This window comes from Equus caballus, chromosome 26 (assembly GCF_041296265.1).
Source record: "Equus caballus isolate H_3958 breed thoroughbred chromosome 26, TB-T2T, whole genome shotgun sequence".
Taxonomy (NCBI): Eukaryota; Metazoa; Chordata; class Mammalia; order Perissodactyla; family Equidae; genus Equus; species Equus caballus.
In genome coordinates, this window is record NC_091709.1 from 45,506,780 (window position 1) to 45,531,223 (window position 24,444).

A 24,444-nucleotide genomic window follows, 5' to 3' on the forward strand; every position below is an offset into this window, starting at 1 on the left:
TCCCCCCCAGGACTGTCCTGGCAACATGGGCCTCTGTGCGGTGGGTTTTGGGGTGAGGCCAATGCTCTTGGGACACGTTGTTTTCAGTCAAGACCAGCACTGACCTTGGGGTGGGGTCTCCCCATCCGCGGGGGTCCGGGGCTGGACTGGGGTGGGAGAGGCTGGAGGGTGTGGTCACTCGGGCGTCTGAGCCGGAAGGAGACGGGCAATGTGCCCACGCACTCTCCCTCCTCTGGGAGCCCCGAGGCCCGTCCGGGCCCCACAGGGAAGAGGCTCGACCTCGATCCAGGGGACTTGCGTGCAAGAGGATGCACAGCGAATCCGCTTTAAATCTCCGCGGGAATATAGCAGGAGGTCATTTGAGATGTGCCTTTGCTCCGTGTTGTGTCACCTCGGGGGTGGGGACAGAGGAGATGGAAGGAAATCAGCCCTCAGCGTGGCCGGGTCCCTGGACAGCCGAGCCCCAGTTTAGAGATCGGAAACCAGCCCCTGTGATTGGAAAAACCTTTCCAAAAGGATGTTGTCGTGAAAAGGCAACTTTGTTCTTCGTAGTCGTTGCCCGTGTGGTGCTCCTGGTGTGTCCCCGCTTCCCGTCGTCACTGCGCATGGAGCCTGAGCGTGGATGCTGGCAGCAGGCCCGCCTCCACCATTTAGGAGGAAGGGCCCCTTTTCCTGCGGGGCGCACTCTTGGCGGCTCCGTCGCGCCTCCTTAGCGCGGCCCAGAGGGGCTGCAGGCGCACGGCAGAGCACAGTCACCTCTTGGGGTCCGTCCCTCTGCCTCTGACCCGGGCTCCTGGGCCGGGGATGGCTGGTCTGCAAAGTGGGGAAGGGCGTCGTCTGCCTGGCGGGCGGCTGTGGGCGGTCAGTGACATGAGGCCGTGCTGGGCTCCCTGGTGCTTGGGTGGGTCTCGCGGCGTTTTCCTGGGGGCACCAGCCCCGCCCTACTGAGCGGCGTCCCGTTGGTTCCAGGGGCTCTGTTTCCTTGGGGAGGGTTTAGTCATGAAATCCTGAGCAGACATGAAACTCAGGGGGACGAGAGGCCCATAGCTGGATGGGGAGGAGCTGGGTCCTCCCAGCACGGAGCCCGGCGCCTCCTCCAGAGGCAGCCACGGCAGCAGGTTCCCCGCGGATCCCTCCAGCACGTGTCCGGGTGTGCAGGTGTGCGTGCAGATGCGTGTGCACACACGCACACTGCAGTCTGACTCACGACCCCCTCGGCAGGTGGCAGTTCGGGCAGTGCCATGGCCGGGGCCGTGAAGGCCGCCCAGGAGCTGCAGGAGGGCCAGCGCTGCGTGGTGATCCTGCCCGACTCGGTTCGCAACTACATGTGAGCCTCCCTCCTGCGCCGTCCTCGGAGCTGTCGCTGCTCCCTCTGTGCTCCCTGAGATCCGACAGCAAGAAGGAGGGCGGGGTGGGGGTCCGCGGGTCTGGGAGCTCTGCTTTTCCCTCCGGGCCCCTCCAGGCTGGGGCGCTCATTTCTTCATCCAACCTTGTCCCCTTGGGTCTAAGATCCGCATTTCAAAGGCAGCTCACGTTCGCGGTGGCAGCGGGCACGTGCCTGGTGGAGCCCCGTGTGCAGGCGGCTCTGCTTCCATCGCAGCCCCGAGCCCCCCTGCCCTGAGAGCCACAGCCGAGGGAGGGGGAGGGGGCGCCACCCTAAGCGCGCCTCCTTGCCACCCCTACTCGCTCGGTGGTTTCCCCTGCACCGGCGAGGAGGGCCCAGCGGGGGTTTCGGCGACCCCTCAGAACCTGCTGTGACATGTGTGTGCCCGACGTCTGAGGCCCTTCGCGTCTGCCGGTGCCGAGCGCTGTGCGCTTCAGGTCCAAACTCGCTGGAGCGCAGGTTGTGCTCCTCATGTGGCAGCTCACAGCCTCCTGCCGTGAATTCCTGTCCCCTGGGTGAGGGCCCTGCCTGGGGTTACCGGCTGAAACTGAGCGACTCTAGCTCTGCAGAAGGCCTCGGGGCAGTAGGGGCCAGGACCTAAAGGCCTACTCCCGCCTGCCCTCCCCGCCCCCCGGGGCTGCCTCCTGCCTGCACCAGCTGCAGGGCTGCGTGTCTCCAGGGACCTCGGTGGTGGGGTCCAAGTTGGGTTCCCAAGGGTGGAGGCATTCACATCTGGGTGCCCATCGCCAGGCTGCCCTGAGCTAGGTTCCTGCCTACCCTGCTCAGTGCGTGAGAATGCCCATTTCCCCTTTTGCTCAGCTGGCCTGCTGTGCATGCACACGTGTGTGTGAGAGAGTGAGTGAGTAACAAAGTGTGGGTATGAGTGTGGTTTGTATGTGAGATGGAATGAGTGTATGTGAGAGATATAGAGTGTGAGTGAGAGATAGAGTAGGGGTGTGCATGGGAGATGGAATGAGTGTGTGAGATGGAGAGTGGGTGTGAGAGATGGAATGAGTGTGTGTCAGAGTTGGAATGAGTGTGAGAGATGGAGTGTGTGTAAGAGATGGAATGAGTGTGTGAGAGTTGGAATGTGTGAGAGATGGAGTGTGTGTGTGAGAGATGGAGAGTGTGTGTGAGAGATGGAATGAGTGTGAGAGATGGAATGAGTGTGTGAGAGTTGGAATGACTGAGAGATGGAGTGTGTTTGTGAGAGATGGAATGAGTGTGTGAGATGGAGAGTGTATGAGATGGCGTGGGTGTGAGAGATGGAGTGTGCATGAGAGATGGAGTATGTCTGGGATGGAGTGGCTGTGAGAGATGGAGTGAGTATGAGAGATGGAGTGTGTGAGATTGAGAGTGTGTTTCTGAGATGGAGTGGGTGTGTGAGATGGAATGAGTATTTGAGAGATGGAATGAGTGTGTGAGATGGAATGAGTATGTGAGATGGAATGAGTGTGTGACATGGAGAGTGTGTAAGATGGAGAGTGTGACAGAGAGGGAGTGGGTGTGAGAGATGGAATGAGTGTGTGAGAGATGCAATGAGTGTGTGAGATGGAAGGAGTGTGTGAGATGGAGAGTGCATAAGATGGAGAGTGTGAGATGGAGTGTGTGTGAGATGGAGTGAGTGTGAGAGATGGAGTAAGTGATGGAGAGTGCAAGAGAGATGGAGATTGTGTGAGAGATGGAGTGTGTGCATGAGAGATGGAGAGTGTGTGAGACATGGAGTGGGTGTGTGAGATGGCGTGTGTGTTCGTGAATGACTGTGTGCTCACTCAGCATGTCTTGGTGGTGGGTTCTCTGCTCCCTACTCCCTTGGTCCTCGGTTTACCCTGTTAGGGTAGGGCCATGGCAGTCCCCTGGCCTGCTCTGGTGTCCTTTGACCCCAGGTGGCACAGGCTCCGTCTGCCAGAGTGGACTCGAGCGGGGCTGGGGCAGAGGCCCAGGGAGCCCCGGGGGGCCTGATGGCAAAGGTCCCTGGACAGAACCTTCAGTGCTCTGAGCCATCCAGCTGCAGGCCTGTGTGCCCTGGCTGACCAGGTGCCCCATCGACCCACGGGTCCCAGCTGGGGTCTCTCTGGAGTCTGGCTCCCAGGCCTCTCCCTGGAGCCCCAGCCAGCTGCTTGGGGTCTCTGCTGGACCTGCGGGGTCCGGGGAGGAGTGCTGGGCTTCCCCTGAGAACAGTGTGCCCTCGGCCTGGGCAGAGGTGGTGGTGAGACCCTCTGTCTGGGTCCTGGTGGCCCCGGCACCTGTAGGTCCAAGTTCCTGAGCGACAAGTGGATGCTGCAGAAGGGCTTCCTGAAGGAGGAAGATGTCCTGACGAAGAAGCCATGGTGAGCACGCCTCTGAGCAGAGGTTCCACCCTGGAAACACCTGTGGTGTTTGCAGACACGCGTCCCTGGGACCTGGGGACCCTGTGCTGCGCCCCACACCTGACGGGTCATCCCCGCGGTCCCCCTCTGTGATGCTGCCTGTGTGTGTGAGTGTGTTTGTCCCTGACTCCCGCCCCCCAGTTCATGGCCCTCCCTGCCCTGCCCGCTTCCCTCAGGTGGTGGCACCTCAGAGTCCAGGAGCTGAGTCTGCAGGCTCCGCTGACGGTGCTGCCCACGGTCACCTGTGAGCACACCATGGAGATTCTCCACGAGAAGGGCTTCGACCAGGCACCCGTGGTCGATGAATCGGGGTCAGTGTTGGGCACCGCCATCCGAGCTCTGCCCACTGGGCTCTGCTGGGACCTGGGCTCCACCCTCCTCTGTGTCAGCGATGCTGGGCAGGGCAGCCATGTGGACCCCACAGCTGCCTGGCTGACCCTGGTCACTTTGCATCAGGATGTCCTTGCATGAGACCGCCTATTGGATGTCTTGTCCCTGGGCACTGGCGGGGCGGGGGGCCTGCCGTAGTGACCCGTAGGGCTTATGCCCCTGTGCCGGCCTGCTGCACTCGCTGTGTGCATGCAGGACGCAGGCGGTAGATAGTGGCTTCACTCTGAGGCTGTCAACACAGGAAGGCCTGCCTGGGAGACCACCATGTGGGTTCCCTGGGACCGTCCCTGTTCTAGCCCTGAAAGTCCCGTGTCCCAGGACACCGGTGGGCTGGTCACCCTTGACATCTGTCAGAAGGGAAATACCCGAAGGACTCAGTTTACTGTCTCCACACGCTGGGGGCAGCTCCAGGGGCAGGCGTTGGTCCCCGCGGTGCTCCCGCTGCATGGAGGCGCTCTGCAGATACTTGCTGAATTCTCAGAGGAGTTAGTTCCGAGTTTGGCCAAAGACCTTGCTTGGACGCGGAACGTGGCTGTGGGTGTGTTCTGCTGTTTGGGGAGAGGCCCCTTCAGTGACCGCTGCCCCCTGCCCTCTGCCCCCCGGCCCCCTGCTGCAGGGTGATCCTGGGGATGGTGACTCTTGGGAACATGCTGTCGTCCCTGCTCGCTGGGAAGATTCGGCCATCGGACGAGGTCCGCAAAATCATCTACAAGCAGTTCCAACAGGTACGGGCTCCGTTCCGCTCGAGCCGTGGGTGCCTGAGATCCGGCTCTGTCCTCGAAGGCACGGCGCAGTGCTTCCCATGCGAGGGGGCCGTGTCCCCAGCCTTCAGCACCATGTGGGGTGTCAGCAGGCTGATGCTGGCTACACCTCCATCAAACCCATAAATCTGAGGACCCACCCCCACTTTGCAAATGGAGGCGCCCAGGTCGGGAGGGGCTCTCATGGGGGGGCTCACCAGCATCCACTGTGTTTCTGCAATCCCTGGGGGTCATTAGCAAACCCAGCCCGGGGACCATCCTCTCAGCCATGTGGGGCATCAGCCAGCGTGATTGTTTCCATAACGTTTGGCCCTAATTTTTCCAGGGCATGCGTTCATTTAAGAATACCTGGCATGCCTAATTATTTAGTAAGAACGAGAATGTTCCGGAAATACTGGTGTCACCCCTTGCTGTGTCAGGGCTGGTCAGACCACCTGGTCATCCTGAGACAATGGTGGCCACCCTCTGATGGGCCTGAGCAGAACCACCTGGACGCTGCTCTTGGTGTCCCTGAGGGTGGGGGAGTCAGGACACTCTCCCAGTGGCACCTGACATTTCATAACCATATTCCCCTCCCACCTGCCAGTGAGCAGCATTGGCAGCTTGTTGGCTGTTTGGGGTGTTTTAGGTCTTATTTTGGCTTTGTGTGTGTGTGTGTGTGAGGAAGACTGTCACTGAGCTAACATCTGTGCCATCTTCCTCTCTTTTGTATGTGGGGTGCCACCACAGCATGGCTGATGAGCAGTGTGCAGGTCTGTGCCCGGGATCTGAACCTGTGAACCCCGGGCCGCTCAAACAGAGTGTGTGAACTAAGCACTTGGCCACTGGGCCAGGCCCTTGTTGGCTGTTTCATATCAGGAAGGCTAAGGAGTTGAGCCCAAATCTGGGAAGGAATTTGGTTTTCCTCATTCCCCGTCACACCCACAGCTGACATGTCACCAGAATCCATGTATTTCTCACCATCTCCACCCCCGCTGCCCTTGCCTCTCGCGTGGTCCCTGCAGACCCCTCACCCCTTCTCCTCCAGCTCCTGCAGCTGGAGAGACCACAGAAGACAGGGGCGGGTCCTGCTCTCCCGGCCCTGGCAGCCCCCTGGGAGAGGCCCTCGGCCTCTCCTGATTTGGACATGAATGTACACCCACGAAGCCATCACCACATTCAAGAGTGAACGTCTCCGTGGCCCCAAAGGCTTCCTCGTGCCCCTTGAGCCTCCGCCCCTCCCTGACCCCATCCCTGGGCACACTCATGTGCTTCCTGTCACGGTAGACGGTGTCTGCACACAGCCCTACGTGTGGACCCCTTGCCTGGCTTCTTGCACGCAGCACGGTGTTGAGACCCATCTACAGCGAGGCATGCACACTGTCCCTTCCTTTCCGTGGCAGAGTCTGGTTCCCTTGTGTCTCTGGCCTTCGTGTTGATTCTCCACCGTGTGTGCCTGGCCCCTCCCTCAGGGAAGGCCTGAGCCTGCGCTCCTGCATCCCGCATCCCGGGACCAGGCCTCCTCTGGCTCCGCTGCCCCTCTCTGCCGGGATAGGTCTCTGCTCTGGTGGGCGCTGCGATTTTCTGTTTTGTTTTCAAGCTGGCAGAGCTGAAGGCCAAAGGGCAGAGCTGGCGGCCACAGCTGACGCCCAAGTCTGTGTTTTGCTACCTGCATCAGAGGCCAAGTCACACCTCCAGGGACACCTTCCTCCAGGGCATAGCCAAGCCCCTAGGCCCCGCTGGGCTCCGGTGTTGTCAAGACCCCGGGCTCTCAACACAGGGTCTTCCATGTCCTGTCACTGAGATGCTAGGCCAAACGTGTCAGGGGCCATGCTGTGCCTGCTCTGCTCTGGGCACTGAGGGGCCGGTGCGGATGGAGGAGACAGATGTCCTTCAGCGGGGAACCCAGGCTTCCCTGTTCCAGATCTTGCCCGCAGGAGAATTGGGCACCACCATATAAACTCGGGTGGGTCCCGTCTCCTGGGCACACCCACCCTGCTCAGGCTGGGCCCTTCCTGCCGCCCCCTTGGGGTCTGGTCGCCCAGCAGTGGGAGGCGTAAGGAGGTCCCCAGGAGCCGTGGCTCTCCTCACCCCGTGTTTCTCCCAGGGGCAGGAAAAATCTAGACTCCTGTGGTCTTCTGACCCCATCCAGCATCTGATGTAATAAAAGCGAGCGTTGGGGGGAAGCTGGTCTCCAGAGACTGAGGCCGTTGTGTGCGGGCTCAATGGCCCTCTGACTCCCAAATGTGTCATCACACTGTGTAAAGCCTGCTGACCTTTCACCCAGCCCTGTAGTGCATGGCTTTGTATGGAGACATCGCCCCCGTCGCCACGGTTGAGATGGGAAGGGCGCCCAGTCAGGTTCCAGGGCTAACTGTGCTTGGAAGTCACCTTGGGGGTTGTGCAGCCACGTCTGATGGGCAGCCCTCACCGCCCCCAGGAGGGGGTCATCCAGCCCTTGACCCTCCCCAGGGAACTGAAGCAGGGAAGGCCACGGGGCGGAGGACTCTCCAGGTCCAGGGACAGGAAACAGGTGACCTGACACGGTTGTTAACACCAGGTGTGGCCTAGGGCTTCACTGCCCGTGCCCTCCGTCTGTAAATACCTGTCTAAGGACCTTGAACTGTGGCCAGTGGTGAGAGCGGGTGGGGTCCCAGGCTGCCCAGGTCTGCCGGTGTGCATCCCCTTCACAGTGCTGGGTGGGGAGTGGAAAGCTCGTTCCATTTCCTCTGTCCCCGCCTACTGCTTTCTTTGCCCTTTGCGTCACTCCAAACCAGAAAGATCTCTGGAAATGAATTATGGCCTCAGACGACTTCGACTTGCAGAGATGTCACCTTAAGCCTGATTGAAGGTTTAAGAGGAGGGGATGGTTTCTGTCCTCACCTGAACCTACTGCCGCCTGTGCTCTGACATGTGAAATGCCGGGAGTGAGACGAACACCCTCCCGAGGGCAGGGAGGCTGGAACCGGGGCGGCCTCCTCAGACTTATTTCTCGAAGATGGAGACACAGACTGGGGGCGCGTCGGCCTCTCCCCAGTAGCAGACATCCTCCCTCTGGGCATCTGGTCACTGTGACTTCCACTTCCATGCAGTTGGGCCGAGAGAGGGGCCCTGGGGTCAATCCCCTCCCTGCTGCCCACATCCCCAGGGTCTTTCCTGAGTGTGAGCTGGGCCAGGCACTGCAGGCTGGGCGCTGGGATGTTGGGGGAGGAAGGGGTCTGGCAGCCTTTCCCAAGGGGATGGCCACACGTATCCCCACCAGACCCAGTGGAAGGATCAGGGCCTCTGGGTCAGTTGGTGGTGACTTGTAGGCTTGTGTTCAGTTTCTAAATCAGCAAGAGAACCTTCTGGAACAATGCCCACCCTCTCCTGTTGCCTGGCTGGGCTCCCCTGGTGAGCGCTGACCACGGCTTCTCTTCCAGATTGTCCTGACTGATACGCTGGGCAAGCTCTCGCACATCCTGGAGGTGGACCACTTCGCCCTGGTGGTCCACGAGCAGATCCAGTGTAAGTGGGACCAGGGGGTGGACAGCGGCCTCCTCAGCGCCCCTCTGTAGGCCAGGGGTGCTGTCCTGGTTCTGGGAAGGACGAGGCTCGTAGGAATCAGGAGAACTGGGAGGGTCCTGGGGCAGCCCGCATCCAGCCCCTCCCTGGTCCTTGGCTCCACAGCGCGGGGCCAGGGCTGGTCAGGAGTTGGGGGGGCTGCGGGTATGTACACCCCACCACCCGTCCCTTTTGCATGGCTGCAGTCAGAATGTAGCCCCCGAGAGCACAGGAGGGCATGCCTCCAGTGTCCCAGGACCCCCAGCCTGGGTGGGAGGGTTCTTCCTCTTTGTCTCGCATTTACTTGTATTTGAACATCTCCAAGAAAAATGACAGGTTCTCGTCTCACAGTCCAGAAATCAAGTCTCCTGGGACACAGCCGTGCTTGATTTCGCTGTCCAGGCTGCTTGCCCACCATGTTGGCAGAGCCGAGTGGTCCTGAGACTGCACGGCCCTCTGCAGAAAGTCTGCCCACCCAGGCTCTGGACGGGTCTCCCGAGGGGTTGGCAGGGCCAGGTTCCGGGGCTGCTGCACATGGCCCTCCCCGCGGGGACGAGCAGCAAGGAAGTGGCCTGCCCGGGCTTCTCCACAGCCGCCCCCTGCCCGAAAGTCCCTGAAGTGCGGGTGGCTGGTCTCTTCTGTGTCCCCTTGTTTTTCCCGAAATGCTCTGAGTAGGCCGGTGGGATGCCCAGCCTACCCCCATCCCCACCTGTGCAACCTCTGCCCCCAAAGGCATGAGGGACAGATGGCCCCGGAGGTGCTGGCAAAGGGGGTCGGACGGAATGGGATGCGACCCCGCATTTCCCACTCGCTCTGGCCCTCTGGGTGCTTCCTGACAACTATGCGTCAGGGCTCTCCCGAGAAACAGAACTGATGCGATGTGTGTATCCAGAGAAAGAGACCCATGGTAGGGACCTGGCTTCCAGGATTAGGCTGGCAAGTGCCACGGTCTGCAGGCTGAGTGGGCAGCTCGAGCTGAGGAAGTACCAGTGCTTCGGTTCGAGTCCAAAGCAGGAAAAGTTCCCTCTGCTCGGGGAGGGTCGGCCTTTTTGTTCCATTGGGGCCTTCACCTGATTGCATGTGGCCCCCCCACACACTGGTGGGGGGTTGGCCTCTTTACTCAGTCTACCCGATCAATGTGGATCTCGTGCAAAGACACCCAGAATACGTCTGACCAAGTATCTGGGCCCTCCGTGGCCCAGTCAGGTCGACACATAAAATTAACCATCCCCCGACCCTCTCTGCCCATGGGCTGCATGGGGTGGGGCCCGGGGGCCGGCATTCGTTTTGAGCCTGAGAACCAGGCGTGGGTGGAGTCAGAATCCTAGGCCAGAGATGGGAGCTGATGCAGGTCACGGATGTGGGCAGGGCTGGAGCTTCCTGCCTAGACTCGAGCCCTGGGCACCGAGGAAGAGCCGTACGCGGTTTGGAATCGATGAGGCCTCGGCGGGCGTCTGCTGGTGGGTGTGGCTCAGAGAGGCAGGAGGCTGCTCTGGGTGGCTCTGCCCAGACAGCTCGAGTCAGGAGAGGGCGGCATTCATCCTTGGCTGCCCTGGGTGCCACACTCGGGCAGGCTCAGGCCGGGACTCGGGAGCCCTCCCTGCCTGGGCCGGGCCCCCAGGCAGCAGTCTGGGCTCAGCCTCTGGCAGTGGAGGTGGGTGGGGGGACTCCATCAGCTCCATACACGGGCGCCTCTAAACCTGCCCCTGTTCCCTCCTCAGACCACAGCAACGGGAAGTCCAGTAAGAGGCAGGCAGTGTTCGGGGTGGTCACTTCCATTGACCTGCTAAATTTCGTGGCTGCCCGGGAGCGGGACGAGAAGACCAAGTCAGGAAGTGCCCTGGAACCCTGAGCTGCGGGGGCAGCGGCCCAGCCCTGACACCCACCCACTGTCGGCTCAGGGTCCAGGCTCTCTTGCTTTTCGTCAACACTAAACAAACAGATGTGCGATTTCTCCCCACCTGGCGCTGGGCATCGCTCTAGCGTGACAGGTATCGAGTAGCCGGGGCCAGCTCAAGTGTTAGTCTCCCTTTAGTAACATCTGGCTACCTGAATGAATGTATTTATGGTTTGTTAGATCAAACGTGCTTTTCTTTAACTTTCTCTTACAATGTTTCAACAAGGAAATCTCATTAAAAGAGAACTCAGCCAGGTGGACAAAACCCGGGCAGGGAATGGGCAGCGTGGATGAGACGGGGAGGATGCGAGCCCTCTGTTTTCCTTATGGTTTTATCTCTAAAAAGTCTTTAAACCACTGAGCATCTTCCCTAAGCCATTTACAGCCGACTCGTCAGCTCTCAGCCACAATGATTCGATCCCGCCCTGCCAGGCCCACCCACAGAGAAGCCCACGGCACATGCCCTGGAATTTCCTTGTTTCCTTTCAGCACATCAGAGGTCCTCAGATATACAACCAGCAAACGGTCCTCCCATTTAAAAAAAGCTAGCCAAGTGGAGTGAGACACATTGTATTAAAAAGTATTGTGTTGAGGTCATATTGGCTTGTAACATTGTGTAATTTCGGGTGTACGTTATTATATATATATTTGCCGCCAATAGTCTACTTTTTAGCTCTCACCTACACATGTGCCCCTGCACCCCTTTCACCCTCTCCACCCCCTTCCCCTCTGGTCACCACTAATCTGTTCTCTTTGTCCATGTGCGAGTTTATCTTCCACATGTGAGTGAAATCATACGGTGTTTGTCTTTCTCTGTCTGATTTGTTTTGCTTAACATATGTCCTCAAAGTCCATCCATGTTGTTGCAGATGGCACATTTGTTTAGTTTTTTATGGCTGAGTAGTATTCCATTGTATATATACACCACATCTTCTTTATCCATTCATCAGTCACTGGGCCCTTGGGTTGCTTCCACATCTTGGCTATTGTAAATAGTGCTGCAGTGAACATAGGGGTGCATAAATCCTTTTGAGTTATTGATTTCATGCTCTTTGGATAAATGCCCAGTAGTGGGATAGCTGGATTGTGTGGTAGTTCTATTTTAATTTTTTGAGAAATGTCCATACTGTTTTCCAGAGTGGCTGCACCAGTTTGCATTCCCACCAGCATTGTAAGAGGATTTCCTTCTCTCCACATCCTCTCCAACACTTGTTATTTCTTGTCTTGTTAATTACAGCTATTCTGATGGATGTGAGGTGATATCGCAATGTAATTTGTTTTTTTTTTAAAGATTGGCACCTGAGCTAACATCTGTTGCTAATTTCCTTTTTTCTTCTTCTTCTCCCCAAAGCCCCCCAGGACATCGTTGTATATTCTGGTTGTAGATCCTTTATGGTTGTGCTCTGTGGGACGCCGCCTCAGCATGGACTGATGAGCGGTGCTAGGTCCATGCCCAGGATCCAAACCAGCGAACCCCTGGGCTTCCAAAGCAGAGCACGCGAACTTAACCACTCGGCCACGGGGCTGGCCTGTCTCATTGTAGTTTTGATTTGCATTTACCTAATAATTAGTGATGCTGAACATCTTTTCATGTGCCTGTTGGCCACCTGTATATCTTCTTTCAAAAAATATTCGTTCATATCCTCTGCCCACTTTTTGATTGGAGTCATTTTGTTGTTGTTGAATTATATGAGTTCTTTGTCTATTTTGGAAATTAACTTTTGTTGGACATATAATTTGCAAATATTTTTCTCCCAGTTGGTGGGTTGTCTTTTTATTTTGTTCCTAGTTTCCTTATTCTGATGTGTCCCATTTGTTTATTTTTTCTTGTTTCTCTTGCCTGTGTAAACATATTGTTTGAAAATATGCTGCTAAGACCAGTGTTGAAGAGCGCACTGCCTATATTTTCTTCCAGGAGTTTTATGGTTTCAGGTCTTACGTTCAAGTCTTTAATCCATTTTGAGTTAATTTTTGCATGTGGCAAAAGGTAATGGTCTACTTTCATTCTTTTGCTTGTGGCTGTCCAGTTTTCCCAACACCATTTATTGAAGAGACTTTCCTTTCTCCATTGTATGTTCTTGGCTACCATCAGACTGTGCTAAGAGCTGCGAAGAGAATGAATGAACACTTGGAGGGCAGGTGGGCGTGGGAGGAGGGCCTCAGCAGCTAGGATGAGCAGGGAAGGCCACTTGGGGTCATGATATTTGAGCTGAGACCTCACAGATGGAAAGAGTTGGGAATGAACAATCCAGGTGGAGGAGATGGTGAGTGCAGAGGTCGAGAGGGGGAATGAGCGTTGGGGGGGGGGGGGGGGAGCGGGCAAGCTGAGGCTGGCTGAGTGTGGGGAGCTGCTCCTGTCCCTGCCAGGTCAGGTGGGCTGGGACACCCACATTGGATATCATTCTAAAATAAACAGGTGCCACTGGGGAGTTTGAACCTGAGAGAAGAGAAGTGAGACCTGACTCATGTTTGTAAAAGTCTCAGAGTATGTCGTTGGCACCTATTGATTTTAGAATGACACCCAGTCTCACACAAACTTTACACAAATGTTCACAGCAGCATCATTCACAATAGCCAAAAGGTGGAAACAAACCAAAGTCCGTCACTGAAAGAGTAGACAAACAAAATGTGCTCTAATACAGTGGACTGGTATTCAGCTATGGAAAGGAAGGAGATTCTGTTACATGCTACACCATGGATGAATCTTGAAAACAATAGGCTAAGTGAAATAACCCAGATGCAAAGGACCACATATTGTACTATTCCATTTATATGAAATGTCCAGAATAGGTAAATCCACAGAGACAGGAAGTAGAGGAGTGGTTGCCTAGGGCTTGGGGGGCGGGGGGAGAGGGGAGCAAGGAGTGACTGCTCATGGATATAGGATTTCTCTTTGGGGTGAAGAAAATGGTCTGGAATTTGACAGTGATGATGTACGATTCTGAATACTTTTAAAACCTTTTGTTTGTACACTTGAAAAAAGTGAACTTTATGGTAGGTGAATTATATCTCAATAAGGCTGTCTTTTAAAAAAGTAGAGCTTGGAGGGTTGGGGGTGGGCAGCAGCGGGGTACTGGTGAGGGAGCTGATGGGGGTGACACGGCTCGGACCAGGGTGAGGGCAAGAAGGTGGAGCGTAGACAGATTCAGGAGGCGCTGGGAGGTGGGGGTGCCGGCTCTTGTTGGCAGGTTGGCCGTGGAGGGTGTGGGTAATCAAGGGAGAGGTTTTTGGCCTGAGTGACAGGGTTTACTAAAGGGCTGGGAGTCAGTGGCTCTGTGTCACTTCCTCCAGTGGGCCTTGGTCTGTGTGTCTAGAAAATGGGGCTGGACTGGTTGATTCCTAAGGTCCCTTCTCAGACCCTAATTCTGTGACTTTGTGACACGGAATCTAACCGCCCTGGCACGGTGTGAGGAAAGCCATAAAATTTCACTCTCCAGTGATGTGGAGGAGGAAGGCAGGGTTCCATCTCCCTGGTGGCCCAGAAGCACAGCCGGGTCTTGAGGGGGGTGGGATGCAGGGCGAAGAGACCTGGATGGGTCCTGGTCTGCCTTCTGATGCAATGACACATGATCACTCTGATCACATGATCACTCTCGAGCGCATCCATTAACCTGGTCTCAACAGAGGAAACCCAAGTGTGTGTTTCCCTTTATAAGCAGGTGCCATTGACCAGACCACGTGGCTAAACCTGAAAGGAGGCTTCAGGTCTGCACGCTGGCCCCTGCCCCAGGACACCTTTATTTCCCACAGTGTAAAGGCGGTCAACACACACACACACACTTACACACAACTTCCACGGTGCCCCCTATGTCTTTATTCTTTGCATTTTTACTTTAATTAATGACTTTGTGTGAGGACAACGTATTCTCACGGTTCAAAACTAGAAAGCCAGACCCCCCTGCTGGCTCTGTGCCGCTCCCACAGCCCTGCCAAGAGCAGTCACGTCACTGGTTTCCTGCTGGTCCTAGAGATCGTCTATGCAGTAACTGCGTGTGTATTTCCTCTGTTTTGACATAAATGTTAGCATGTAACACACACAGTTCTCTACCCAGTTTTTTGGTATTAACTTAGAGATATTTCCATATCACAAGATAAAAAATTTGCTCATTTTTTTTATTATAAAATATAAATAACAAAATGCACCATTTTAACCATTGTTAAGTGTGTGGTTCTGTGGTGTCGGGTACATTCACATTGTTGTACAAACATCACCACCATCCATCTCCAGAATGTTCCATCTTCCCAAACTGAAACTCTGTCGGCATCAAACAGTAACACCCCCACCCCAGCCCCTGGCACCCACCGTTCTGCTTTCTGTCTCTGAATTTCACTACATTAGGGACCCATACAAGAGGAATTTTAGAGTGTCTGTCCGTTTGTGACGGGCTTATCTCAGCATAATGTCCTCAAGGTTCTTCTGCGTTGTGGCAGGTGTCAGAATGCCCTTCCTTTTTAAGGCTGAGTAGTATTCCACTGCGTGGCTAGACCTGTTGGGGGAGGTCATCCAGAGCACGTGACTGCCGGTTGACCCCTAGAGCTGGCCCTGGGCTATCAAGGCTCCTCACCCCCTCCCTTGTCCTTGGAAAGTTCATTCTACCCACCATTCTGCACTAGAAGCCATTTCAAGGACACAGCCGTGGGAGAGTAAGGTGTTGTTGAGGTCATCTGGACGGTATGCATGACTGAACCCAGTTAAGGCCTCGCTATACGCTCTTAAGACTGGCGGGCGGGTGCACAGACCTCCTCATCTTGAGGCCACCCAAGAAAGCCTCAGTACGATTCCTTATGGAACCCGCCGCCTACCAAGCTGGGGTGGTCGCGTCCTGCTTCGTCTTCCCTCGCCCTCCGTGTGCAGGCTGCTTGCCGATTCCACCCGGGGAACTCCCGAGGTTTTGAACAGACCATACCATGCTTTGTCCCTTCTTCTGTCGATGGACACTTGGGTTGTTTCCACCTTTTGGATTTGTGACTAATGCTGCTATGAACACGGGTGTGCAAGTTTCCTCGTTGTTTTAGACCGTTGCAGAATATTTCACGCAGCAGAATTTAGTACACCTGCCCTCTACCGAGGCGCCTTCAGCTAATGTCCGTTTTTTGCTGTCACAAACAGCGCACAGAGTAAGCTCGTGTGGGGCCACTCCACACATGTGCCCATGTATTTGTAGATGCATTTCTTCGGGTGGAATTGCTGCATCAATTGGAAGGTGGCTTTGTGATTTGATGACCCTGTGTCTTTCATCACTTCCGCTTGGCCGCTGGTTTCAGGTGCAGCAAATCCCGTGGGCGATGGTGTGAGGGGGGTGGGTGTTTATCAGGCAATAGTTAGGGACAGACTTTGCAGATTGCAGACTGTCACCGCACCTGGGGCTTCGACAGTACCGTCGCTCTGCCCTGGGAGCAGAAACTCCGCCTTGCTCCGGCGATGGGCACCAGAGGGCGCGAGTCTCCCGCTTTTAGGCCGCAAGAAGGCTCTGTCCAGTGCTCAGCTTCTGCGGCTGCTTTATTATTCAGGACTCTTGAATGGGGGGAAAAAATCGGTGTCTCCTAAAGATGCTATGCAGGATTTGTGGTTTAAACTTTGGGTAGAGAACAGGTTTGGAAGATGGAAACTGACTTGGGATTGCTTCTTCCATCCCACCTCACTCCAGTACCCCCTGTTTAGCCACTGGCTCTCTCTGGGCATCATGTATTAGGTTCCCATGGAAACGGGGCCCCAGGGTTGCTATGGGTAAGTTCTTTCAAACAGATAATGGCATATTTATTTGTCTAAATCCAGTGGCCCTGACCTTCAGTTCACAGTGGCCCTGATGATGGACACACCTGGCCTCCTTCTCGTCCGTTGACCAGGACTGACCACACGGCCCCACCTGGCTGTGGGATCAGAGATGAGCTCAGGAGCCACCTGCTGGGGATGCCGCCGTGGGCCACAGCCTTGTGGGGAGGCTGCAGGAGGGGCGGGCCCAGTTCTTCCTCCTGCTGTCAGTGGGGGTCACTGTTGGGGTCCCCACTGCTGGTGCAGACTCCCCTCCCCCTCTGCTTGCCAAAACAGGTGCAGGGGCCACCCTCCCTCCCCGGGTGTCCAGGGCTTCGAGGTTTCGGGGTGTTTGAAGGAGCCCAGAGTGGCCAGGGGGCTGCCGGCTGGGGAGATGCTGGTGCGGAACTGGGCTGCCTCTGGGGATAGGTTGGGAGGGGCCGAGTGGCAGAGAGGCGGGGACCGCAGTGAGGCTGGCAGGGCTCCTGGGCTGGGCTTGGAGGGAGCCCTCCTCATTGCACTCACTCAGCCCTCACTGGGCAGTTCCCCCACCCACCATGCCACCTCTTGGTGGGTCCCCCCGCAGTCAGCACTACATCCGGCAACCTGCCTCTCTGACCTCCAACCCCCAACAAGAGTGGGCCTCCCACTCCTTCTTCCCTGGACTCCCCACCATCCAGGTAAACGAGAGCCCCAGTCGCCATGACTGGACCACCTGACCTCACGCAGGTCTGCATTCGGTGATGACAACGGGCAGCTGTGCTTGCTCCTCCCTCCCCCCAGCGAGGGCTCTCTGTCAGATAGGCCTGCCTGCCTGGTGGTCCCAGTCCCCGTCACTCTCGGCCCTCACCACATGCTGGGTGCCAGCCCAAGCCCCACAGGTGTGCGGCCCACCCCAAACTGACCACACAGCTGTCCCACTCTGACTGCGTGTCCGTGTGCACTCGCCGTGCCGCTGCATGCTGGTCCTCCCTCGCCACTTTTGGGAGGCCACCCCAGATGCTTGGGCCACGCTGGGACCAGGATCTGTGCTGTACTGCACTCGTGGGCGTCTGCCACCCTCACGGGGCAGGGCAGGGCCAGGCTGCATGCGTCTTTCTGCCTAACCCATGTTGTGATGTGGGCGCACTCTGGGAAGGACACACATCCCTGTGCCTCCCAGCGAGGGTGGGCTGGTGACACTGTGCTCTGTGCCCACAAGGTGCAGGACCTGCTCAGAACCAGGGACGCTGGGATGGAGGGGACCTTCTACCTGGTGGTCCAGCCTCTTGTCTTATGGACAAGGAAACAGAGACCCAGAAATGGAGATAAAACCTACCCAGACTGCCCAGAGGATGTTTCTGTCCGTGTCCGACTACCACAGTTCTGGACTCCAGAAGTCTGAATTCAAGGTGTTGGCAGGCCACGCTCCCTCTGAGTACCCTATGGGAGCATCCTTCCATGACTCTTCCAGCTTCTGGTGGTTGCTGGCCAGCTTTGGAATTCCCTGGCTTGTGGCAGCATCGCTCTGATCTCTGCCTCCATCCTCACATGGCTTCCTACTTCTGTGTGCATCTCTATGTCCAAATTTCTCTCTTTTTATAAGGACACCAGCCACTAGGTTAGGGCCCATCCTAATCCAGTAGGACCTCATCTTAACTTGATTATGTCAAATGCCCTATTTCCAAATGACATTCACAGGTTCTGGAGGTTAGGGCATGAAAATATCTTTTTGGGGGGACATCAATCAACCCAGGTCAATCAACCCAACTGGACCTCCATGAACTGTCAGGGGTGAATGAGCTGGCAGTGTAGACAGGGGCTCTAGAGAAACACCACACCTGGGAACACAGAGAGGGTAACTTGGTGGAAACTCCAGGGAGATTGTTCTCAGAACGGTTTGGAGAAGCTGAGGGGCCTGGAGGAGGCTGTGGGCGTCTGTGTGGGACATGAATGGGAAGGAGGCTGATGCTGGCCAGCAGGAGGGAAGGAAGGGGGCAGCTCTGCTCGGGTGCCACCAGCCTGGCGCAGCAAGATGAGGACGGCCCAGGAGGAGGGGGAGTAACTCCTTCTGGAAGGATGGGCGCTGGCGGGCTTGGAAGGTAGAAAGAAGAAGATGCTGTGAGCTGGGGCTTCAGGAAGCCTCTGGCTGCTTAGACTGGCAGGTGCTGGCCGCTCAGGTCCAACAGCCCCCAAGGGCGAGCCTCGGCCAGAGGTGGGGGCAGATGGGTGGAAAGGGGAATGGTGCTCCTGGATTGGCCACAAAGTGGCCACCTGACCATGTCCACTGGACCAGAAATTTCTCTTCCTCACTGTCCACGTTTTATGGGAAGATACTTACTGGTGAATGTGGACTCAGGGGAATTAAAGAAACATTCTTTCATTCACCAAAGAATGGATTTATTGAATACCTGCTGTGCACCAGTTCCTGGGGATGGAGACATGAATACAATGGTGCTCCTTGAATTTCTCTGCCCAGACTCTTAACGTGCGGGTATGCTACTGTGGGGCCACCTGCTCCACTGTTTGCCTGGAGCAGGGAAGACCCTCCCCCATGGTCAGCCCCCTTGGTTTTCGAGAGAGGCTCAAGTCACAGGGAGAGAATGCTTTGTCTGTTCCCATAGCCCAAAACTGTGTCCACGGGAGGGTCAAAGACAAGGCCTGGCCACCCCCTACCAGCCAGGATCCGTCTTGAGGGAGCGGCCAAAGCAGAATGGAGGCGCCAGCTCTGTGCTACCGGCCACCATGGGGTGTTTTTCTTTTTTCCTTCTAATAGGGGGAGATAAACCCACAAAAAGCATTGCAGACAATCTCGTCTATTTCGACATGTGAAGGACGCCACTCTTATCTAACTAGATTTAGAGAAATTCACTTGTACAATTTCTCCAGGGAAACAAGAGAATATAAACATTGTGCTTGTTCATTTTACGTCCGCTTTTATGAGTTTACAGGAAGCAGTAGGAGGGAGCTGTAGTTTGCATCTTGACTGAAATGTGATTACTTGATTCAGCAGTTTCACGTCTGGGAGTTTGACTCACAGAAATACTCACACAGAAATGTGGGTGCAAAGATAGTGACCGGGATGTTGTTTATAATAAGCCTGACTGGAGGCTCCCTATGTGTTTCTCACAAGGCAAGTCTTGGGCACGTTCATATGCACATAAGGAGTGGAGACTCAATTGGCTCTTAGCAAGGTAGATGCAATGACCTGGTGGTGACAAAGTGGCTGCAAATGCTCAGTGTACTGTGATCCCATCCCCGTGAGACCAGAAGTCACTCCCACAAAGGCACACAGTGTGATGAAGCCCCTGCAGCCTCACGTACATGCAGTAGTCATCAAAATGTCTATATGCCCCTCAGCTCCCCCCTCCCTGAGTACTTTAATCCAAATCTTGACATCACGCCCTCGCTCCCCAGCTGCTTCAGGACAACCCTCTATGCACAGAGCGTTTCATGCAGAACCATTACACCACTGTCGAACCTAACAGAGTTGGCAGTAACTTCTCAATAACACATAATAGTCTGGGTCCAGATTTCCCCAACTGTCCCCAAAATGTCTCTTTATAGCAAGTTTCTTTGAATCAGAATCCGCACCTTGGGTTTGGTTGCTGTGCTTTGCATGTCCTTGTGGAGCCGGGTCTGAATTAACATTCTGTCATCCAGGACAACGTCACTTTTCTGTCGCTGCTGTAACACATTACGCAGGCGTAGTGACTTAAAACAACACAAATGTGTTGCTTATGGGGGAGGTCGGGTGACCAAAATGGGTCTCACTGGGCTCAAATCAAGGGGTTTACGGGATTGCATTCCTTCTGGAGGCTCTGGCAGACAAGCTCACCTTTTCCAGCTTCTAGAGGCTTCTAGAGGCTGCCCACCTTCCTTAACTCACGGCCCTGCGTCGCTGCAACCTCCATTTGCCTCTTCACATCTGCTTCTCTGATGCTCCTGCCTCCCTCTTTCCATTAAGGACCCTGTGATGATATTGGGCCCACCTGGATAATCGGGATCCTCTACCCATCTCAAGATGCTTAACTTAGTCGCATCTGCCAAGTCCCTTTTGCCTACAAGGTCGCATAGTTACAGGCTCTGGGCATTCGGACTCAGGCGTCTTGGAGGGGGCAGTATGCTGCCGACCCAAAGAGCTAATTAACAACACGGGGAAGGAGAACCGGAAATGCCCGCAGTAGGATTCTCTGAGTTTCTGCAGCGGAGTGGCAGCGGTTGCTAGGCTTGTGAAGAGAGGCAGGGGCGCACCTGGGGCATGGGGTGGGGGCTGCTGCACGGTGATGCGTGAGGAGCTGAGCTGCAGCCTGAAGAACAGCTCAGATGTCGCTGCAAAACACGGTTTGCTAATTGGAATCTGCTTTGGCCACAGCCATCCCTGGGGGATGGGGGGGTGTCTTCCGGGCCCCCAGGTGAAGTTTGTCATAGCTCCTGGGTGGTTGCCAGGCTCGGCATACACCCTGCTCAGAGCCTGTGATGGTCGGTTATTCTGTTTTATTATTTCAGAAACAGACCACTTGGCAAATGGAGAGAGGCTTTGGAGGAGTCATGGGGACAGAACCTGACTGGAGGGGGAACTGGAGACGAGCCAGAGTCCCCTGGGCACCCCATTATCTCTGGGATTTGAGGATGAAGGCTGAGTCACTGTTCGCCATGTGTCACCAGGGCCCAGCACGGGCTTGGCTCGTGGTCCCTCCGTGTTTCGTTACCACTGGCTTCACTGGCTGACCACTGACAGGGCCTCCGCAGGAGACCAGGGGACGCACCTGTAGGTGGACAGGGTGGCTCCGTGACTCATTGTCCCTGGGGAACCATGGGGCGTCTCAGTGAGAGGGTGTCAGGAAGGGCCTGTCACAGGGCTTGGGCTTGGCTGGGATCTGAGACGGCTCGAAGGCGGCGATGTTTGTGACTAATTGGAGGCTGTCGGAAGCCTGGTGAGACTCTGCCTGGGTAACGAGCATCCCTCATCAGCAGGAGAGGAGGCAGCTGGGTCTTGCAGGTGCACAGCGACCCTGCTTCCGGGCTCAGACACCATGACCAGTGGCCCTGCTTTGCCTCATCGCCTCATGACCTGGAGCATCCTGTCTGGGCTTGGCGTTCTGGGAGGTTGTTTATGTCCAAGAGGAGAGCCTTGTGGCCTGGCCATGAGGGCCAGATCCGTTCCAGACGCCAGGGGCCACCGTGTTCTTTCTCACCACACGTGAGTCTCTGGACTGACACAGACTCTGAAAAGCCCATTAACCGTTCGCACGTGGTCGTGGGGTCGTGGTGATCTGTTAGCAGCCGTCACCTCGGAGGAAATCTGTCCTCGGCCCCAGCACTCACCTTCCCCATGGCTTTGAGAACAGCAGGCAGTCCCCCCAGGTGTGATGGTTAATGTCATGTGTCACCTTGACGGGGCCGTGTGCCTGATTGTGTGGTCAAAGGCCAGTCTAGATACTGCTGTGAAGTTGTTTTGTCAATGAGATTAAGATTTAAGTCAGTGGACTCAGAGGAGAGCTGATGACTCTGCATAACGTGGGTGGGCCTCACCCAATCAGTTAAAGGCCTTAAGAGCAAAGACTGAGTTTCTCAAAGAAGAAGGAATTCTGTCTACGTCAAGACTGCAGCATGGAAACCCTGCCTGGGTTTCTCACCTGCTGCCCAGTGGAACTCGGACTCGAGACTGCAGCACCAACTCATACCTGAACTTCCAGCCTCCTGGCCTGCACTGCAGACTTCAGACTTTGGCATGAGCCAAATCCTTACCATAAATCTCATGCTGTATCTGTCTGTCTGTCTATCGATGTATCTATCTATCCATAAGAACATAATGTGAGCAGAGTTTAATGAAATAGAAAACAGCATACCCTGGAGAGGGGAGAACATTGCCAAAAGTGGATTCTTGAAAAATCTAATAAAATTGATAAACCTCTCCAGGTCAATCAAGGAAAAAGGCAAGGGGACATAAGTAAAGATTAACAAGAATGAAAAAGAGAACTAACCACGCATGCTCACAATGCTCAGCAGATTAATCAGAGTATATGATGAGAAACTGCTGGCTGATAAATTTGAACACTTAAACGCAAAACAAAATTTAAAAAAATAGGGAAAACTACAACTCGCCATAAGTGACTCAGGAAAAAAATAGAAAAGGAAGTCCCATAACCATTAAAAAAAACTGAATTGGTAGAAAATAAGTCTCTCCATAGAAAACATCAGGCCCAGATGTTTACAGGTGAGTTTCACCAATATTGAAGGAATAGTTTCAATTTCATAGAAACTCTTCCAGAGAAAAGAAAAATAGAAAAAGTGCCCCCATTTTATGAGGCAATCATAACCTTGCTATCAAAACCAGATCAGGACAGTTCAGGGAAGAAAAGTTAGAGGCCAGATGCTTTCAGAGCATGGATGCAGAATCTTAAACATAACCGAGCAAAGGGGACCCGCTGGCTGTCTCCTAACACCCCCCGGGAGGCAAGGCTGGGCTCAGGGTCCCCCACCCCAGCATGGTGGGAGCTGCGGCAGCTCTGGCTCTCAGGCTGACCTGCCCGGCTCCCAAGGGGCTGTGCCTCCCCAGTCACTTCCCGGGAAAGACAGGTGGGAAATGTGGGGGAGTGAATGCCCTTTGGAGCAGATTTGGCCAATGGGAGCCAGGAAGCAGGAAGGGACCAGCAGTTAAATTGCTGTTCTGAGATGCACCACTGTACCAGCCGTGCTCTCATGAGGGGCTGTGGCCAGCTCCACAAAGCATCGGGTTATACTATATTAGATGTTACATTATATGATATTATGTTATAATATATCACATTATGTTATATTATGCTACAGTATATTATATTATGTTACATTATATCATATTGTATTCTATTACGTTACATTATATTACTTTATGTTACTTTACATTGTGCTCTCTTTGCATCCTTCCCTTCCTCGCTTTACTTTTCCCCTCACTTTTGCCTCCCTGGGGTCGCACCTCCCACCAAAGTGTTAACACCCACACTTTGCCTCAAGCTTGGTTTTCTGGGAAGCTTAGGATAAGAGTCAGCTGGGCTTATTCCAGCAATGGGAGATTGGCTAACATTAGACAGTGAAGTCATATGGTTCACCATCTGAACAGATCAAAAGAGAAAAACACACACGATCATCTTAATAACGCAGAAAAAGCTTTAAGAAGAAAACATCCACATAACAGCCAAAGGACCGAGCGGATTTGGTTTGGATCTTGATTTGAACAAGTCAACTGTAAAAGGATCGTTTGAGACCCTCAGGAGTGTTGGTAGGGGTCTAGGTTTTAGATGATGCCAAGAAACGGCTATTAATGCCGTCAAAGATGAAATAGAATTTGTGCTTTATAAGGAAATGTTCCCATTTTTAAGTACTGAAGTGTGTAGGGGTGAAATGACATGAAGTCTGGGCCTTGCCTTAGAATACTTCAGGAAAGAAAAAAGACAGATGAAGCAAAATGGGGCCAAATCTTCATAATTGTGGAACACGGCTGACGAGTATAAGGAGTTCACTGTACCATTTTCTCTCCTTTTGAGAGTGTATGAAACATGTTGTAATAAAAATAAACTCAACGAGATAGCACTTTACTCCCATGGCAAAAATTCCTGAAAATACCAAGCGTCGGTGAGCAGAAGCGGGCGTCGCCGTCGTCCGCGGCCTGACGGGACCCAGCGTGTAGTGGAGCAGAACTACCTCTATCTGTCCAGCTGAACTCGTGCCCCTCAGGCAGCATGGGGAGGGTGTCGGCGGGGTCTCCTGATGACTTTGTCCCGGAAGGGGCTGGCAGAGCATGGCTGGCCCCTCGCCCCTTTCCGAGGGCTGCGGTGGGGTGGGCAGTGGGCCGTCCCATCAGCCTGCTGACCACATGCAGATGGAGAGTCAGGCGAGGGCTTAGCCCAGGCACATTCCTGCTGACCCACAGCAATGCCCGCCGGCCTACACAGCGCGGATTTGTGGGGGAGCCGCCCTGGGCCCTGGAGTGGAAAATCAGGGTGCTGGGGCTTTGTGACTGCGCCGGCAAACTGCTGACGTCACGGGAATCCTGTTGATAAAGCAAATACCGGCCTTTGTGTGAGAAGGGCTGGCACTGAGCTCGCATGCAGCGGAATGCCAAATTGCTGAGAACAGGCTCACGTGGGCCCCGGGGGGAACAATGCAGAGGGGACAGCGCATCTCACAGGGATCATCCCCAAGGCCGCATTTCCTCTTCCCACAGGGCTCTGCGAGGGTTTGACAAAAACTTCCTGACAGGTCACCGTTTGCTTAGATATCAGAGAAAGATGATGTTAGGGACTGTGCCACACTCCCCCAAACACACACACCACACAGAGAGACACATACACGTGTCCATCACGCATACACATGTACATCATGCACACACACATGCATACAAACAGACA

General features: G+C 54.9%; 1 protein-coding gene across 10 annotated transcripts in view; it reads left to right on the plus strand.

The window, feature by feature from the left end:
- The window catches only part of LOC100146156 (cystathionine beta-synthase-like protein), a 41,095-nt gene extending 17,464 nt beyond the window's left edge, over nt 1–23,631 (plus strand). For 4 of the 10 annotated variants that reach the window (XM_023630246.2, XM_070252240.1, XM_023630248.2 and 1 more), the window contains 6 exons: nt 1,222–1,327; nt 3,637–3,714; nt 3,930–4,064; nt 4,760–4,868; nt 8,306–8,390; nt 10,148–10,920. In XM_023630246.2, the coding sequence (XP_023486014.2) occupies nt 1,222–1,327; nt 3,637–3,714; nt 3,930–4,064; nt 4,760–4,868; nt 8,306–8,390; nt 10,148–10,278 (644 nt within the window). In that variant the 3' untranslated portion in view covers nt 10,279–10,920. Of the gene's footprint in view, nt 1–1,221; nt 1,328–3,636; nt 3,715–3,929; nt 4,065–4,759; nt 4,869–8,305; nt 8,391–10,147; nt 10,921–11,674; nt 12,310–20,563 lie in introns of those variants that run through there. The other 6 variants (XM_023630247.2, XM_070252241.1, XM_070252242.1 and 3 more) reach the window with 2 other exon arrangements.
- The last annotated feature ends 813 nt before the right edge of the window (nt 23,632–24,444 follow it).